The sequence below is a fragment of the Pantherophis guttatus genome, chromosome 2 (assembly GCF_059756535.1).
Source record: "Pantherophis guttatus breed Tessera chromosome 2, ASM5975653v1, whole genome shotgun sequence".
Taxonomy (NCBI): domain Eukaryota; kingdom Metazoa; phylum Chordata; class Lepidosauria; order Squamata; family Colubridae; genus Pantherophis; species Pantherophis guttatus.
The window spans coordinates 145,562,962-145,581,387 of NC_142064.1; the positions used below are offsets into that span (position 1 = coordinate 145,562,962).

At 43.3% G+C, this 18,426-nt stretch overlaps 1 protein-coding gene across 1 annotated transcript; it reads left to right on the top strand.

The window, feature by feature from the left end:
• Positions 1 to 562: 562 nt before the first annotated feature.
• MCRS1 (microspherule protein 1) lies at positions 563 to 18,357 on the top strand. The gene is made up of 14 exons (XM_087886971.1): positions 563 to 672; positions 5,016 to 5,145; positions 7,122 to 7,260; positions 7,717 to 7,875; positions 8,806 to 8,915; positions 11,390 to 11,498; positions 12,165 to 12,303; positions 12,398 to 12,473; positions 12,976 to 13,004; positions 13,566 to 13,658; positions 14,637 to 14,719; positions 15,339 to 15,426; positions 16,432 to 16,559; positions 17,423 to 18,357. Exons 2-14 carry the CDS (start codon positions 5,036 to 5,038, stop codon positions 17,507 to 17,509), a joined length of 1,350 nt encoding a protein of 449 aa, XP_087743097.1. The 5' UTR covers positions 563 to 672; positions 5,016 to 5,035; the 3' UTR covers positions 17,510 to 18,357.
• Positions 18,358 to 18,426: the final 69 nt, after the last annotated feature.

Sequence of the window (18,426 nt, forward strand, 5' to 3'; positions counted from 1 at the left end):
TGCAACTAATATTCAGAGACAGAAACACGAGCTTCTGTTAACAATTGTACATCGCTGTCAAACCAAAAGGAGACTGGGGTGGATTTATTTGATCCATTTTATTATAGTGGCTAAGACACTGAGCTTGTCGATCAGAAAGGTCGGCAGTTCGGCGGTTCGAATCCCCAGTATAGGTCTCCTGCGTGAGCAGGGGGTTGGACTAGATGACCTCCAAGATCCCTTCCAACTCTGTTAAGCAATTCAAGCCACCGTCCTGTCTGCACTCTGTCCATCGTATTTCGTATTTCCTCTACAAGGCTAAGAAAATGGTTTTTTAAATCTAAATGTCTGTGGCAGAGCGAAACCCACATGCCAATCAGAAGGTGTGCCGGTACATCGGGAAATGAATGACATAAACTGAAATCGCGATGTCGGAAAAACGGTCTTTGTGAGGGCAATGAGTTTTCTACATGTTCTGGACAAACCGAAGCACTGGAACGGTGCCCTTAACCAAGATGGCCGCTTCCCCCACTCGGCTAGGCGACAATTAAACCGGAACTGATCTTTCGCTTGCCTCGTTTTTCCTTTTTTTCTTTCCCCGGAAGTTATTGGGATTTTTTCCCTCGCATTTCCGAGATGGACGTCGGAGAGAGGCGGGAGTCGTTGTTGTTGTTATCGTAACGATTGGGAATGGTGAGGTGATGCCGCTACAGCCTTTATATAACATTTTGAGATCTGTTGAGATTAAGTGGAGAGAACAGCTTCGCTTCTTGGTTAGGAAACAAACAAACGAGCGAGGCGGACGGGTGGCGCATGCGCAAAAGGGTGAAGGGCGTAGACCTGCGCAAGCGCCTTGCTTTCGCTCCTTTCTTTCCCCCCCCCTTCCTGGGGCGAAATTCTACCACTCTTGATTCGCTTGGGCTGATTTAATTCGCCTTGTTTGCATGGTTTCATTAATTGTGCATCATTCTGCTTTTTCTTTTCTTTTCTTTTTATTGAGGCAGTTGTTTTGTCTTCTAAATACATTGGATCACAAATTCCCATAAGGCCAAACTTCTGGAAGGCATTAAAACTAGGGAAGGCTGTCAAATTTTGAACAAGATTCTTTGCTTTGGGACCTCTGCTTTCATCATACCAATCCTTTTCTTAACCTGACGTCCTCCCAATGAATTCTTATAATCTTTGATCACAATAGACTCAGGCTTAGAAGAACTTTATTGTCACTTCTCTCAAATAAATCGATGTTTGACACATCTGGGAGGGCTCCAGGTTATTAAAGAAGGCTGCACCGATATAAAAATGGGAGTTACCCAAAACTATTTGAAATTCTGAGCAAAGATTATGACTTAACCATTGTAACACACTATCATATTGACTTGTTTATTTTGTCGTCTTTCTTTTAAGTCATGGAATGAAGCAGCGGCTTAAGTAGGGCTGGGGTCTGGTATTTCTTTTGATCCAGAATTGGAATAGTGTCATGTTAGTAATTTTACTTTGTACACCGAAAGAGGCAGCTGTGACAGCACTCTTAAACCACTTTGGGCCTGAATATTGTATCATTTTATTCTTGTATTATATTGATTTCCTAGTTTTCTTCTGGGAGTTACAGCAGAGTGGATGGGAGACTATCCAGAAATCCCAGAGTTGTAGAACAATAGGCAACACCAAACCGTTTCTGTATTTCTATCAAGGAAATAACAGGGACAAAGTCAGGAATTGAGCTTGATAGATTTCCTTTTAATTGGCCCAGCAAGTGGCAGCAACTGTTCACTAAATCAACCAACAAATTGATATTGGGATACCAAATAAGCTTAGTGTGGTTAATACTTGGATAGGAAACAAGTGGACTGTCCCAAAAATAAAACAGGAAATTGAAAAAAAATTCCTGGAAGAAGAAAAGTGGCAATATCCTTTCATACTGTTGTCAACATTCACATATAAACAACTTCATGTATCCATGAAGTCAGCAGGAGTAACTCAAGAGCATCACTCTTTTTCCTTTTAAGAACTTAAGATGGTGTTTGTGGAACACTCTCTCATTTTAATATTACAACAATGAAACCGTGGAAAAAAGTTGAGCTAAAGATAATTATTGGTCCAAAGACAGTTCTAAACTGAGTGTACAGGTAGTTCTTGTTTTGTGACGTTGCATGCACAGCGGCATTTGTGAGTGGCCCGCCGCTCGCATGAGTGGAGCTGGGAGTGCCAACACTCATGCAAGTGGGACTACGAATCCCAGCACCCATGTGAGTTGGGTTCTGTATGCATGCCAGCCCATTACTCACACGGCCCAGTTGCAAATAGGCCTTGGCCCAGTAGTGGGTCTTGGCCCACAGGTTGGGGACCCCTGTTCTAAGCAGTTCCTGGTCAGCTGGTAAACAAAAGAGCCTGTAGTACAGTGGACTAAAGCACTGTTATTAACATCTGCTGCTTGCAATTACTGCAAGTTCAAATCTCACCAGGCTTAAGGTTGACTCAGCCTTCCATCCTTTCAAAGGTGGGTGAAATGAGGACCCAGATTGTGGGGGCAATAAGCTGACTTTGTATAAATATACAAAAGTATGAAGGCTATTGCTTAACGCATTGTAAACCGCCCTGAGTCTCCGGAGAAGGGCGGCATATAAATTAAAGCAAAAAAAAAAAAAAAGATCTAGCTCATTCTTTTCAGTGCTTATTCTCCATTGTTTGGCTGCTTTACAGGTACTCCTCAACCTACAACTGCAATGGAGCCTGCCCATCATCATCATCATCATCATCATCATTATTATTATACTGGTGCGTAAGCGCACCAGCATGCCTACCGTCCCTGTCCTACTGTTCCCATTTATTTGTATTCATTTCCCTTGTTCATGTCCATGTTCATATTCATACCTGCTATCTTGTACATGTTTGACAAACTAGTAAAATAATAAATAATCATGGTTGTAAATTGTGACAGTTGTAAAGCGGCTGCTATGGTTAAACAAACACTGTGGTCATTAAGTGGCCAATGGTTCCTACAGGCACAGTTTTGCTGAAAATTGGAAGTAAGGGCGGGTTTTCAGCAGAAACCCTCATAAAACATCATGGAACTGTGGGGTGCTGCAAACAACTTTAAATGCAACTGTGTGGCTGAATGATCAAAGTTCAGTCACATGACTATCAGGGAGGGCCCAGCTATCAGAATCCTAGTTGTAGGTAGCCCCAAAGAGGGTCCATTGTAACTTTGAAGGTTGCCAAGCGACCGGTTGTAAGTCAAGGAGTCAAGTCAAGTTAAGTGAAGGAGTACTTGTGCACTCTCTTGTAATTCCTTTGATATGGGCTGTCTGCTAAAATAAAGCCAGGTCATGGGACACACTTGAAAGTAAATCAAGAAGCCTGTAATTGTGGAGTCTGTCTGGCAAGAACAAAGAATGCTTATCCACAGGAAATATGCCTGTGTAAAGCTTGTAACAATTCTGGGTAGTTAGAAAACTGATAAAAGTAACAAAGAGTTAGGCAACTTGCAGACCGCAGCTAAAAGTTAGGAATAGAGAAGGCCTGCAGCAAATAAAATGTGTATTAGATAACTCCTGGGGCGTTCATTAGCCAAGGCTTAGAAATAGGGACAGCTAGAGACCTATAGAACAAATTGTAGAATTATTACTAAGATGTTTATTAGATGATATTTCTTATTATCTCACCTTGTCCCGCCTTCCCCTTTAGTGAAAATGTATAAAGCTTTCTTAATCCTTTGTTCTTGGCATTTAGGCCAGGAGCCCTTTTCCTTGGGGTACCCCAATAAAAGGCAATCAAAACCTGCACTTCGTGTCTGGCGTCCTTCATTGGCCTCGGCACCAGGCTCAGACCCGAATTGAGACAACAACTTCCTCTCCAGTGAATGTAAACACAAACATCAATTCTCCCCTTGTTAATTATCCCAGTGCCCAGTTGAGCATTCCAAAGGGCAGGAATGGGGAAAAAAAGAGCTGTAAGATTTGCCCTTTTACCTGGCTTCTTTGTGAAAAGAGTTCTGGAGTTGTCTTTGTCTTGCCAGGCTGTTTGGGGTTTTATCCTTTTGACAATGTAAAGCAAAGGAAAGTTGAAATAAAATCGTAAACACAGTCATAAGTGATTTTCATTTAGCAGCCACTTTACCTAATGAGTGAGTCTCTATAACCAATTGTGGTTGCTAAACAAGGACTTCCCGTAGCTGCTCTTGGCAACGAAGCAGAACAATAACCAAAATGCTTAGGTCCACTGTTATCTTCCTCAAAAACCGTCATGATGGAAATGCCTTCTATGTTAATACTAATTGTAGCAGCGTGGCATATTGCTTAGATTAGAATATTTTCCTCTGAAATCAATGGTAGTATATTCCCAAGCAGAAATATATTAGAATAAAGGGGGTGCTTATCTTGCTTTTAAGTTATATATTCCAAGTACAGGTAGTCCTCAACTTACAACCACCATCGCGTCCAACATTTCTGTTGTTAAATGAGACATTTGTTAAGTGAGTTTTGCCCCAGTTTACGTCCTTCCTTGCCACAAGTGAATCACTGCAGTTGATCAGTTAGTAACCCGGTTGTTAAGTGAATCTGGCTTCCCCATTGACTTTGTGTCAGCCCTGGAGGCCATCTTTTTCTTTGGATATTCAGGGCTGCCACACTTAGTGCTGTGGGAATGTCAGAAGGTTGCAAAAGATGATCCCACATGACCTTGGGGCGCAGCAACAGTCATAAGTATGAATCATTTGCCAAGCGTTTGAATTTTGATCACATCATGGGGATGCTTCAAAGGTCATAAGTATAAAAAATGGTCATAAGTCACTTTTTCAGTGCTGTTGTAACTTTGAATGGTCACTAAATGAATTGTTGTAAGTCGAGGACTACCTGTACACAATTTCTTTTAGACTTCTGAGACTGCTGGTTAGAGACGAACCCATAATCAGCTTGCGCAAAAGTGCTTTCCTTTGCTTCCCTCTGCATCAGCTACCTAATAGACATGGCTGCAACTTGGGATCCAATCACAACTGGTTACCACTAGGCACTGAATCTGTGCTCCTGTCTCTGTGGCAGACACTTTGGATTCCAGACCGATGGCGTCGGGTACAGCTAGCCGCTCCGAAGACGAAGAGTCTCTAGCAGGACAAAAAAGGAGCTCATCGCAAGTATCGGGGGCCATTCCAAAACGACGGAGCTCATCCAGGTACTATGATGGATGTGGTTGGGAAGGAAGGTGATCCAGGAAAAGGAAGACACCTGGCTTTCAAACATATCTTTATTTTGGAGAGTTGAGAATTTGAAATTTAGAAATACGATGCTTGTTGGAAACGAGGGCTAAGGTATGGTTAAATAGGCTGGATTCTTTTCATATGCAGATGCAGTGTAACCATTGTTTTCTGAGGATGTTTAAAAACGGATGGTCGTTTTGAGTAAAACCTATTGAAGTTGCAACTTTTGGAGCAATCACAAAGCATTTTGCTTTCTTTTAATTTGCACCGATGAAGTCAGGAGGTTGGCAACAGACTGTCTAATTGAGCTGTGATCTCCTGTTGGTTTTCCAGCCAAACATAGCAGTTTCCCTTGGTATTCCTTTAATTGAGAGAAAAGGATGGAATCTTGGGAATCATAAACCATACCAGAAGTGACCATATTTGTTATCTTCTTGAACATAAAATGAGCCGTGGTGGCACAGGGGTTAGAATGCAGTATTGCAGGCTAATTCTGCCCACTGCCAGCAGTTCAATTCTCGCCGGTTCAACGTTGACTCAGCCTTCCATCTTTCCAAGGTCGATAAAATGAGGACCCAGATTGTTGGGGCCAATAGGCTGACTCTTTAAACCGCTTAGAGAGAGCTGTAAAGCACTGTGAAGCGGTATATAAGTCTTAAGTGTTATTGCTATAAAAACAAAGAGAATAATTGTGTTCTTGCTGATTAGAAAACAGTATTTGATTTTTCTTCAGTACATTTCATGGGGTCAAATGGCCCTAGATGCTACTGCCCTAAGGAACAAGATCTGTTCTTGTGGAATTGCATATAAATTAATAAAATATGTCTCAAACATTTTGTCTACAGAGACACGTTCATGTACTGCATTTAAGTCCCTCAGAGCATTTTATCCCATATCCTGTGCAGATTCTTAACCACAGCTAATAGCTTTCCCATGATTAAATGTGTTGTTTTAACCTGAAACAGTCACTACTTCCAGTCAGCACTAACCAGAATTCTACACCAACAATTAATCTTAGTCTCAAGTTCTTATTAAAGCTAACTGGAAATAACGGCTGCTTCTTAATTACTGCAAAAATGTGACAGTAAAATCATTGCATGCGGTTTGCATATTAATCAGCCAAGTGACCAGGATAATTGTGCAAATGTGCCCCCCCCCAAAGGTATAATTGTTAAAATGTTGGTTGACCTATTATGACTAATTATGCCCTATGCACGTATAGTTTAGGCTTTTCTTAAAAGACTTGGTCCACAATTCTGTTAATTAATCTGTTAATTGTGGGTTATTATGGGGGCGACATGGCGCTCCCATGTAACACCTCTCCTGCACAAGCTGCACTGGCTCCCGGTGGTCTTCCGTGTGCGCTTCAAAGTATTGGTTCTCATCTTTAAAGCGCTCCATGGCTTAGGGCCCAGGTATTTACGAGACCACCTTCTGCCACCGATAACCTCCCACCAGCCAGTCCGCTCCCACAGAGAGGGTCTCCTCAGGATCCGTCGGCCAAGCAATGTTGACTGACGACCCCCAGGGGGAGAGCCTTCTCTGTGGGGGCATCCGCCCTCTGGAACGAGCTACCCCCAGGAATACAACTGATCCCGGACCTCCGTACTTTCCATCGAGCTTTGAAGACTTTCCTATTTAAGCAAGCCGGGCTGGCTTAAAATTTTAATGGGTTATTTTATGGGCAAAGGGTTTTAAATTTTGGGAAACCAATTTGATTTAATTCTGTTTTAATTCATCTTAATTTTTATATTGTATGTATTTTAATCTTGGCTGTTCACCGCCCTGAGTCCTTCAGGAGAAGGGCGGTATACAAATTTAATAAACCTTAATAAACCTAAGTGAAAGAATGTCCACTGAAGTCACCCATGACTCCCTGTTGTTAAAGAAAGTAGTGAAGTGGGTAGCTGTTTCCTTGAGATTACGGCAATGCGGATGTTCCCCATTCTAGGTTCATCAAGCGGAAGAAATTTGATGATGAGCTGGTAGAAAGCAGCCTTGCCAAATCATCCAGCCGGGCCAAAGGCCCCAGCGGGGTGGAGCCGGGACGCTGCTCTGGCAGTGAGCCATCTTCTAGTGAAAAGAAGAAGGTGAGTCAGTGACTGATCTGCATCATTGTGTTTTGCTGGGAGAGGGCCTTCAGAAATCCTCTTATTGTTCTCCATGCCGCACACAAAGACACTTTTACCACAAATATAACTGTGACTCTTTTATTAAATCCACATTCCAGTACAAAATATCAGAAATAATGGTGCCCAACCTTTTAGTTGTTGTTTTTTTTCTCATTCATTTGTAAGTCTGACTGGCAGTTTCTTTAGAAGCGGCTTCTTTTGTTTCTCTGTATCTGACGATATGTTCTAAAAGCTGGGCTGGTTTGAAATCCTCTTTCATGGGGATTTGCCAATCCTGCCAGGCAAAGTTAGATTCCTATGTCCTTGTAGGAAAACAGGAATCCAAGGGCTTCCACTTCCTGGTTGCCTTCTGAATTGAAGGCCTGCAGAAGACTCTTTGAGTAGATGAAATAATCTTCCCCTCTGCCTCTTCAGGTGTCCAAGTCCATCTCAACCCCTGTCATTCCAAGCCCTGCTCCAAATCCCAGCCTCACCAAACGGATGAAGAAGAGCAAGCAACCCTTGCAGGTCACCAAGGATTTGGGCCGCTGGAAACCCACCGATGACCTGTTGCTGATCAATGCTGTGCTTCAGGTAGTGGAATGAACTTATGGTTAGAGAACACAGGTTCCAGATGTTTATTCACTATAGCTCAGAAAGGCTATTTAAATCCTTTGGATGCCAAGAAAACTAGAATAGTTTACTTGAGACTCCTAAGCAGTTCTCTTCCAAATATGTCTGGAGACCATTCTCACCCTCTTCCTGAATCTTTTTAATGTGTGCCTGTATCAGTTAGAACAGGTACTCCTCAACTTACAATCAGTTGCTTAGCAACCAAAGCTATGATGGACCTTCCTTCCCCAGGTCCAACGGGTAACCACATGTTGGGTGCTCGGCAGCTGGCCTGCATTGACTGCCATTTGCAGTGTCAGGTGGTCACATAATTGCATTTTACCATGTTTTTTCCAATACCCGGCACTTACTTCCGGTTTTCAGCAAAAACACTCCATAGCAAACAATGGGTTCGCTTTAGGACTGCCGCATTCACCTTACGGCTGCCACATTTGCTTAACAACGATGGGAGGCACCATTACGCTAGTAAGTCGAGGACTATCTGTAGAACCAGTATTGAAACTGATTGGCCAGTGGCCTGACTCAGTCCACCATAGCTGCAGAAGTATATTGATTTTCTAGAAACATCCATTCCTCCCCAGCAATATTTTGTAATCAGTTTTTGATTGCTTTATCCTTCAGTGGGTTGTGTTCCATTTAAGCTCAAAGTGTTGGAAGCCAATACAGTTGCTCCTTCCTTCCTTCCTTCCTCCCTCCTTCCCTCTTCCTTCCTTCCTTCCCTTCCTTCCTTCCCTTCCTCCCTCCCTCCCTCCCTTCTTTCTTTCCCTCCCTCCCTTCTTTCTTTCCCTCCCTCCCTCCTTTCTTTCACTCTCTCTCTCTCTCTCTCCTTGCCCCAAACCTTACTGTTTTGCCCACCCTAGAACTGAGACCTCTTTTTCTTTCTCTCTGAAGACCAATGATCTGACCTCTGTGCACCTGGGCGTGAAGTTCAGCTGTCGCTTTAATTTGCGAGAAATCCAGGAGCGGTGGTACGCACTCCTCTATGATCCTGTGATTTCCAAGTAAGTTTGGTCATATTCACACAACCCTTATTCTCAAAAGGAGAGGACAGAGCTGTGGTGAAGGCTCCCACTCTCTTGTTTCCAAAATTAGGCAGGTGGCACCCTGAGCCACTACCAATGTGGACTAATCTGGGCCAAATAATTTAATCTGATTTTATTGGGTTTTTAAATTTTGTGTATTTATGTATTTTATTGTTGGCTGTTCACCGCCCTGAGTCCTTCGGGAGTAGGGCGGTATACAAATCAAATAAACTAAACTAAACTAAACTAAACTAAACTAAACTAAACTAAACTAAACTAAACTAAACTAAACTAAACTAAACTAAACTAAACAACTAAACTAACTAAAAGCAGATCACTCTCTTAGGGGAGACAAACATCCTGGTATGCTGAAAGACAAATGTGTGTTGGTCTAGTTTCCAGAGAACTTTCATTTGTGGAGATCTTATATGTCAGGGGTCCCCAGCCCCCGGTTTGTGGTCCGGTACCAGCCCGTGGCCTGTTGGGAGGGGGGCCATGCAAGCAGTGGGCAAGCAGCCAATCCCATGAGTGTGTGAAGCTCCATTTGTGCAAGCAGTGGGCACGGATGTGAAACCATCCCCCTTCCCCTTTACTGCCGGTCTGTGGAGGCGAAAATATTGGGTACCCCTGCTATGTGTTCTTATTTGGAAGTGAATTGTTTTGACTTAATGGGACCTACTTTCAAGCAGAGCCTTGGAATGAAGGATTATGTGTGGCCCTGTATGTGGCAAGGTATATATTAGGTCTCTCTGCCACCCTTATTATATGGAAGTGATTGTCTGGCGAGGGATTTCCCCCATTCCTTTCAGTATAGCTGGTACTGCTACTCCTTTAGTTTCTCTTGGTAGGAAAGAGAACCGCTGAAACACCAGTGAGATTCATTGAGTCTTATGTGGGGAAGAATGATCGGGGTCCCCACCCTTTTTCCCGTTTTATGTGCAGTTTCACAGCTATTGGGAGGCAGTGTTGACTACCACCTCTCATGACGGTCGATAGGGAGAACAGATGACAAATAGATGCGACTGCACATGTGTCATCACTTGGGTGTCATTTCAGCTTGCTGCAGGTGCCATTGCCAACCCGAGATCTTTTCTTCCATACCACAGGGGTGTGATCTGACTGCTCGATCCGATTCTTGCAAATTGGATCAAGCAATTAAATTTTCCTCTTTCTTTGAGGAAGAAGCAAGCTCAGTGTGTTCCAGCCGAGGAGAAAATAAAGCGTCTCCAGCAGCAGGCCTGGTCTGCTTGCACCAGCACCCTTACTGTCCCTTCTCCTGCTGGCTGCTTCCTTTGCAACCATGGCTCCTGCTGCTGCATGGCTGTGTCATCTGGTTCCCCACTAGGCAGAGTGTCCAAGACAAGTCCAGAAGGCTAGTCAAGCTGGAAGCAGAAAAAAAGCTGAGACGGAACTGGTTGTTTTCATTGAAACTTCTCATTTCCTGGTTTAGATAGCATTCCTGCATGTAGTTCATCCATTTCTCCCACAGTTCTTATGTGACAGAGATAGCACACGATGTAGTAAAAGCAGAACGTGGATTTTACTACATCGTTGATGGCCTGATAGAACCACGGGTGGAAGAAACATGAAAGTAGCACAGATTTCAGATTTCCGGAGGGTTAAAACAAAGTAGTCCAGCTTAAATACTGATGCAGTTAATATTTGTTCTAAATAAGCGTGTCTTCATAGTAGAGATGAATAATGATTCCTGATCATTGTAAGAGATATTTTGATGTTCTACTTCCCAGTCCATATTTTATTTACCTTTTCTTAGGTAAAGAAGGTTTTTCTAACCATGTGGCACTAAAGACTGGAATCCTACCAGTAGAAAAATAATAAAATTGTTAAACATGACTGAGAGGGGAGATGGTTTTAAGTTGAGAGAATTAGTTTCTAGTTCATCAGTGCTGGAATTAATGTAATAATTAATTTATTCTGACATCTCTAACTATTCCTGAAATGGTCATCTTGCATTTCTTTGGATATGTAAATGTCAGGATAGCTTTCTAAAGCATGAAAAATCCTGACATACCCCCATCGAAAAAGACAGGATGCATATATCAACTACTAGGGACTTTTTGTAATTTTGTTGCTTGTATCCTTATGATTTATATTGATATTGTGTCCTGATTGCTTACTTGTTCTCCATGACTATCATTAAGTGTTGTACCTTATGATTCTTGATGAATGTATCTTTTTTTTTATGTACACTGAGAGCATATGCACCAAGACAAATTCCTTGTGTGTCCAATCACACTTGGCCAATAAAAAATTCTATTCTATTCTTGGGACTTTATTGAATCTGTTTTCATATTAATGAAGAGAGAGATTCAGTTTACAGCCTTGTTTTTCGTTCTTTTGTTCTTTCTACTGGAGACGCTTGGAGAGACAACAATCCCACTGAATCAGTGAAGCCAATGAATTTTTGGTTCATTTGTCTTCATTCTCTACAGGCTGTCTTGTCAAGCAATGAGGCAACTGCATCCTGAAGCCATTGCATCTATGCAGAGCAAAGTGCTTTTCAGCAAAGCAGAGGAACAGCTCCTAAGCAAAGTGGGATCGGTAAGGAGCAATAAACCTGGATGTCACACCTCCAGCCTGACACAAAGCAAACTTGGGTTTCTGAGAGCCCTTTAGTATCAGTCTTTAAGTTCTGCTTTTTCCCCTTATAACTCATAGCAGTTTCCTTTTCTCAGTGCTCAGAAAAGCTTTTTCTGAGAGTTGTTCTTTGTTTCTTCAGTTAATACAGATAGTATAATAGACCAGGTTAGAGCCATTTTAGAGTTGGTGCCATTGCAAACCATAATGCGATGGACTTTCAGAAAATCTGAAGTTAGCAAATGCATCGCACAACCAGGCTTGAGGTAAACTTAAACCTGATTAGCAATAGCAAAAGCACTTAGACTTATATACTGCTTCACAGTGCTTTACAGCCCTCTGTAAGCGGTTTACAGAGTCTGCCTATTGCCCCCCACAATCTGAGTCCTCGTTTTACCGACTACGGAAGGATGGAAGGCTGAGTCAACCTTGAGCCGGTCAGGATCGACCTGCCAAACTGCAGTCAGCCGGCAGTCAGCAGAAGTAGCCTGCAGTACTGCATTCTAACCACTGCACCACCACGGCTCTATTAAGATCCTTTGTAGTAAAAAAAATGTATAATAATAACAATAAACACCACTGTGTCTAATGAGAACTCCTCCTCTCACTCCCTTTCTGCTGTTCGCCTAGACCAGTCAGCCTAATCTGGATACATTCCAAGATCTGCTGCACAAACACCCAGAGATTTTCTACCCTTCCCGCACTGCTAAAGTCTTGCAGACACATTGGCAGCTCATGAAGCAGTACTACCTCCTGGACGATCAAACAGGTAAGGCCGTCTGCTGATTCCTTGGCTGAGGCTGAGGCTGAGGCTGAAGCTGGGATCTGAATTCTAAACTACCCTTGTGTCCTCTTCTCTGCAGTGCAGCCACTGCCCAAAGGAGATCAGGTGCTCAACTTCTCAGATGCTGAAGACATGATAGATGACAGCAAGCTAAAGTAAGTGAGAAGCTAGTAGATTCCCCCCCACCCCCCTTTTAGCCGTAGATCATTGTGCCACCAATGCAGCTGGGCTGACTTGGGGGGTGGGCAAACATTCCTTCAGTGTTTAGAGTGACAATTTGAAGCCACTCCTGTTCCCTTCCACAGCAGACAGATTGAATGCCCAGGAATTGTGTCACAATAAAGCTTAGATCTGATGACAGTTACTGACTAGCTTTTACAGCGCCTTTCAGTTCCATTCATTCTTCAGCCAACATCCTGGCTGTCCTGGGAAACTTCAGCTGGAAATGCTTAGCTGCTTGCTTTTTGAAGTTGTCTACGTTGCACCAGTGGCAGAATCTTAATCTGACCCAAGATGCATACATATTTTTAAATATGAAATTTCAATAGAATAGAAGCAAATGCCAAACTGATCCTGGAGTAATCAGTGGGCAGTCTATGATCTGCTTAACCTTCTGTGTTCTCTCTTTTTCTCTACCCTTTTCCTCTTTCCCTACAGAGATGTACGAGATGAAGTGTTGGAACATGGTAAGTTAGATTTGGTTTGATAACGTGAAGCTACGTATGGACCGAAACAAAGCTTCCTCTTCAGATGGCTGTGTTTATGCATTATTGGCTTTGTGTGGTTTTCTGTTTGGTCAAAACACTGGGAAATACTAATGCAAAAGGATTAGAATCTGTGTTGGAAAGCTGTGGAAGACAAATAGGGCTGAACTTTACTTGCTTGATGTCTAAGGAAACAGGGCTACAGGGCCTTCCACCTCCTTTTGGTAAGAATCTCTGAAGTCAGAAGCCTGACAGCAGCAGAGCCAAAAGAAGGAAGAACCTTGTTGGAGAGACAGAGCTTAAAATGCTAGGATTCTTCAATTGATTTCTGCCATGTTTTTGAGCCTTTCCTTGGCTTTGGTGCAGAAAAGGGAAGAAAAAGCTGCCAAGATTGAATGGTGGTAGGAAATCTGAGGAAGGGAATTTGAAAAAAAAAAAAAGAAAAACCACCAGAATTTCTAGGAAATTATGTATACCTTTATTATAAAATAATGCCATTGCATTTCTCTATTAAACATGTGGTTGCTATCTTCCGCCTCGCAGAACTGACTGTTGCAGACCGCAGGCAGAAGCGTGAGATTCGGCAGCTAGAGCAAGAGCTACACAAATGGCAAGTGCTGGTGGATAGTATAACAGGTGAGAAAAGTCTGCAGAGGCCTCTTGTAGTGGAAAGAGCGACCGGAAAAATCTTGGAAGGACGTAGATGGAAGCCAAGCTTGGAAACGGGAGTGGTATAAATCAGGAGTCCCCAACCTCCGGCCTGTGGACTGGTACTGGTCTGCGGCCTGTTGAGAACTGGTCCGCGCAAGCGGGTGAGCATGTAGGTGTTGCGGCCTGTCGGCCACCAGCCCCTCCACCAGCCGAATCAGAAGAGGAAGAGGCGTGGGAGTCAGGGCCGGCATCAAGGCAATCTGAGAGCTCTGAGGGGGAAGGGGGAATGGAGCTGGCAGAGAGAGAGACAGAGGCGGAGCCTGGACCATCCCTCAGCCCTCAGATGGAGAGTCAACAGCCCCCAAGTCCAGAGGTGACTGATGAGGAAGAGGAGGAACAGCTGGGTCCAGTGCCGGACGCGTGGATGCGCAGAAGGCAGAGGAGAGGAGAGCAGTGGAAATCCGTGGGCCGAACCTTGGGAAGGAAGAGCCACCGCTGCTAGTGAAGCCTCACCCTAGCTCTGGGGATAAAAGGCAGGGGGCGGAGATGAATAGATGTGGCAACAACTATTCATCTTTTGGACAGAGGGACTTATTAGCCTGCGGAGAGAGTGAAACTTTTGGCCGGGGCTGCTGGCGCTCCTAATTAAAGGAATCTTTGAGTTAACTTCAGAGGGTTTGTCGTGTTTGGGGAGCTGGGTCAGAACAGTAATGCTCCATTTGCACATGCAGGGGATTTGGTTGCGCACACAAAATCATCCCCTCTCACCCCCACTGCCAGTCCGTGGAGCCGGAAAGGTTCAGGGCCGCTGATATAAATAACACCCAAGCACGATTTATTTATTTATTAAACTTAGATGCCAAAGGCAACCCTAGGCACTTTGCTCTTGCCAAGCTTGCTACTGGTCAGCTCCATTTTCCAAAACCTTGCTAGTCTGTTTTTTTTTTTTCTTTCCCCTCCTAGGGATGAGTTCCCCTGATTTTGATAACCAGACCTTGGCGGTGTTGCGTGGACGGATGGTGCGCTACCTCATGCGCTCCCGGGAGGTGAGTTCTGTCTTTCATTCAGCCGTGCCCAAAACTAAGGAGGTGAACTCCTTATTGCCAGCTTGGATCATGGAGAGGAAGTTGAATCATTTTTCAACAACGCAAATCAAGCGCCACAATCAAGCTGCATTTGATTTTGAGGTACATGGTGTATTTGTGTGTTTTGAAAGGTCGAAGACTGGGCTATTTCAGTGAGAACATTTTGATAGAAGAACAGTTTTTAATTCAAGAGATACTGGTATTTTTTTATTCTCTTTCCAGACAGTGGAAGATAACACTGTACTGGCACTGGAGTGGAGAATGATTATTGGTTTCTGATTTCCATTACCTTTTCTGTTACTCCATTACTATCTATGTAATTTACTTTGTGACAAAATGACAACCTGAGAACCCATGTTAAAGTGCAATTTTCAATCCGGTGATGAACTTCACTTCTTTTTTTCCACTTATCTTTGCTTGCCTCCATGCCATCATGTGGTCTTTTAGAAAAGTCAGCATTTGCAAAATCAAAAACAATGTACTGTGTCAGTTCACCTGATTCATTTTGATCGCTGAAGCCGGCAAAGCCCTGACCGCTTTAATACGCAAAGTGAATTCTTTATCTAATTTCCTTTTCTAGATCACGCTTGGCAGAGCCACCAAAGACAATCAGATTGATGTAGATCTGGCACTGGAAGGCCCTGCTTGGAAAATCTCCCGCAAACAAGGTACCGGAAGTGATTCTTGCCTCTGAATTACTGAGAAAAAAAGATATTTTGTTGGGCAAGATGTGTACAGACATGGTTAAGAAAGCATTACTATGAGGAACCAGATCCCAGAGTATTGTTTCTGGTTCCTGATACACTGGTTTCACAGTGTGAGATGCCTGAGATTTTTTTTTTTTTTTTTTTTGGCTAGGAGAAACAGCTGTCTTTAAAATGTGAAAGTAGGGCAAAAGTAAGATGCTGTTTGTTATTCTAATGACCCTATGAAATCTTTCAGGCATTAGGTGAAATTCTATGGACCCTAGCCAGCACTGTGGTTTTTCTCATATATTTACTATCAGCATGTAAAAAGTACATACAGGTAGTCCTCGATTTACAACTAATTGAGCATGGAATTGCCGTTGTAAATTGAGGCATGACTTGAGCTGATTTTTTTTGGGCAGTTCTTAAGCGAATGCCCTAGTCATTAAGTGAACACCGTGACTAAGCAAATCGGTTTAATCCAATGGGCATTTTTTTGTCAGAAACTGGAAGTAAAACGTTACAAACTGGCAACGGCATCAAAAACCGCAGTCACATGACCACGGGATGCTACAGAAAGGCCAGGAAGGTGAGCCGATTGCCAAGAGCCCAAAATGCAATCACATGACTGTGGGTGGGTGGGTGGGTACGTGGGTGTGCATCCGTCGTAACGTTGAAATCGGGTCGTAAGTAGCTTTTGAGAAAGTGGGGTGTTATAACTTTGAAAGTCAAGGACTACCTGTATTCAGTGGCCACTCATCAGGCCGCACAGTTTGAGAACCTTCTCTGGGTGGGAGATCGGCTCTTTAACTTTTGAAGATAACCGTTCCTCAAGAAAGGTCAACATGTTCTTTAAAGGCAGTGGCTGGCATGATGGCCGTGGCCTAAATTCATGTGGCTTAGGACCCAGTGACACTCCATTGCGGCTTCGTTCTCTTCCTCCTGGGAATGTCCAAGTCACTGTAATCTCTTCCTAAATACACATAGGTGTCATCAAGCTGAAGAACAACGGGGACTTTTTCTTGGCCAACGAAGGTCGACGGCCCATTTATGTTGATGGACGGCCAGTGCTTTGTGGCAGCAAGTGGAAACTCAGCAATAACTCCGTGGTTGAGGTGAGCAGGGGCCGGCTGTGCTTCATAGCAGAAAGAGTTTGACTTAGATATTGTCTTATATTCTTATTCTAGTTGTGTTTTCTTTTTAGAGGATGGGAAGACTGGGAATTTAGAGCCCAGATTAAATTAAAATAACATTTCTTACTAATTGATGCTGAATCTCTCTTTTTTATTCTTGTGTTATTTTTTAATTTGGTTTCGTGGACTTAACTATACCAAAGCACGGAGAACTTTAAATTGGCTACTGTTCTGCTTTACCTGTGCATTTTTTAAACACAGGTACTGTGTTTATTGTTGTTTCCCTGAAAATAAGACCCTGTCTTATATTTTTTTGAACCCTGAAATAAGCGGTTGGCCTTATTGCCATGCGCTCAAAAGCCCGATCGGGCTTATTATCAGCAAAAGCCCGATTGGGCTTATTATCAGGGGATGCTTATTTTGGGGAAAACAGGGTAGAATTCTTTGAAGTGGCCAGAATATAAATATTGCTGTAAATTTAGTAATAATAGCCAGGGCAAATTACCAGTGGGCCTACACTACGGTGACAGCCTATCTGCACGAACTCAGTTGAGCCCAGATGCTGTCAGCTTTCATGAGTGTGGCACCTTCAGAGGGGTTGGGATTGCAGCTCTCCAATGGGGAGGCTGCCTTAAATGGAGGGCTGGCTCATAATAAGAGCCTGGCCAGGAAGGAAGACACATAAGTCACTTTAGCTCAAGAACCTTCTAGTTAGCTGCCATTGCAGATCTCCACACTGGTAGAAAAACTTTTCAAGGTGGCTCATGTCTTAATTGGGTGCAAAAGCAGAATATATACGAACAAACTGATTTGATTCTCTTCTCCCTCCCTTCCTCTTTTTCCAGATTGCCAGTTTGCGCTTTGTTTTCCTCATCAACCAAGATCTGATTGCTCTTATCAAGGCAGAAGCTGCCAAAATTGCCCAGCCCTGAGGCTTGGATCAAACCAAAGGAACACCCCTGTCGCCGCCCCTCCTTCCTCCAGCAGGGACTGCTATTTTCTTTGCTGCTTGATGCAGCTTCCTCTGGTTTGCCTCCTTTGAGGTTAGGATACAAAGCAATCCTGGGTCTTTTTTTTTTTTTTTTAGCATACAGGAACTCTGTTTCGTGCGTGCACACACACAGCCACCGGAGAGAGAAGGGGTGGGAGGGGTAGAGATACTCGGGCTTAAACACAGCCCTTTGGCTAACAGAAGCCCTTTGCTGAGTATCCTGGGCTGTGTGAGAAACGGCTAACTGCTTCTACCGACTCTTGTGCTTCACTCTCTTTGGGACAGAGTGACGAAATTTTTCAGGACTGGATGTGGGGAGAGCCAATGTCAAGTTAATATAAGAGTTGTTGGTCCTCTCGTTCTGCACTGTGTTAGTGCCATTTCTAGATGTCAGTTTTTCAGGTATCATCCACTAGAATCTCAGTTCCTTGGGTATGAAAAAAAGGAACGATTTATTCCATATAAGGTTGGTTTTAAAAATAGAGGTCCATCTGTTCCTATCTGTTCACGTGGTACAATATTACTATTTAACAGGGGTGTTGACAGACTAATGAACTATTTTAGATTTTGGCACTTGCCTCCTAAGTGCAAGCACATCCTTGCCTGTAAGTAACTGCATGGTAGAATAAGTTTACCAGAGTGTTGTCAGTCATAGTTTGATTGTTTGGGATTTTAAAAAGCAATGGCAAAAATGGAAGAAAACCTAATTATTTAAAATGCAGCCTTTGCCTTGCTAGCTTTTAAAAAATATATCTAACTTTTGTCTCCATTAAAATTTCTGATGCAACAGTGCTGACTGGCTAGTGGCCTCCGTTGAAGTGGCAGTGAAGTTTACTGCAGAATCTCCTTTTTGGTATA

Excerpts from the sequence above, each read along its gene's own strand:
- MCRS1 (XM_087886971.1), top strand. The coding sequence starts at position 5,036 with ATGGCGTCGGGTACAGCTAGCCGCTCCGAAGACGAAGAGTCTCTAGCA. Across the intron at positions 13,005-13,565 it reads AGATGAAGTGTTGGAACATG|AACTGACTGTTGCAGACCGC; the intron begins GTAAGTTAGATT and ends TCCGCCTCGCAG. Across the intron at positions 15,427-16,431 it reads GAAAATCTCCCGCAAACAAG|GTGTCATCAAGCTGAAGAAC; the intron begins GTACCGGAAGTG and ends AAATACACATAG.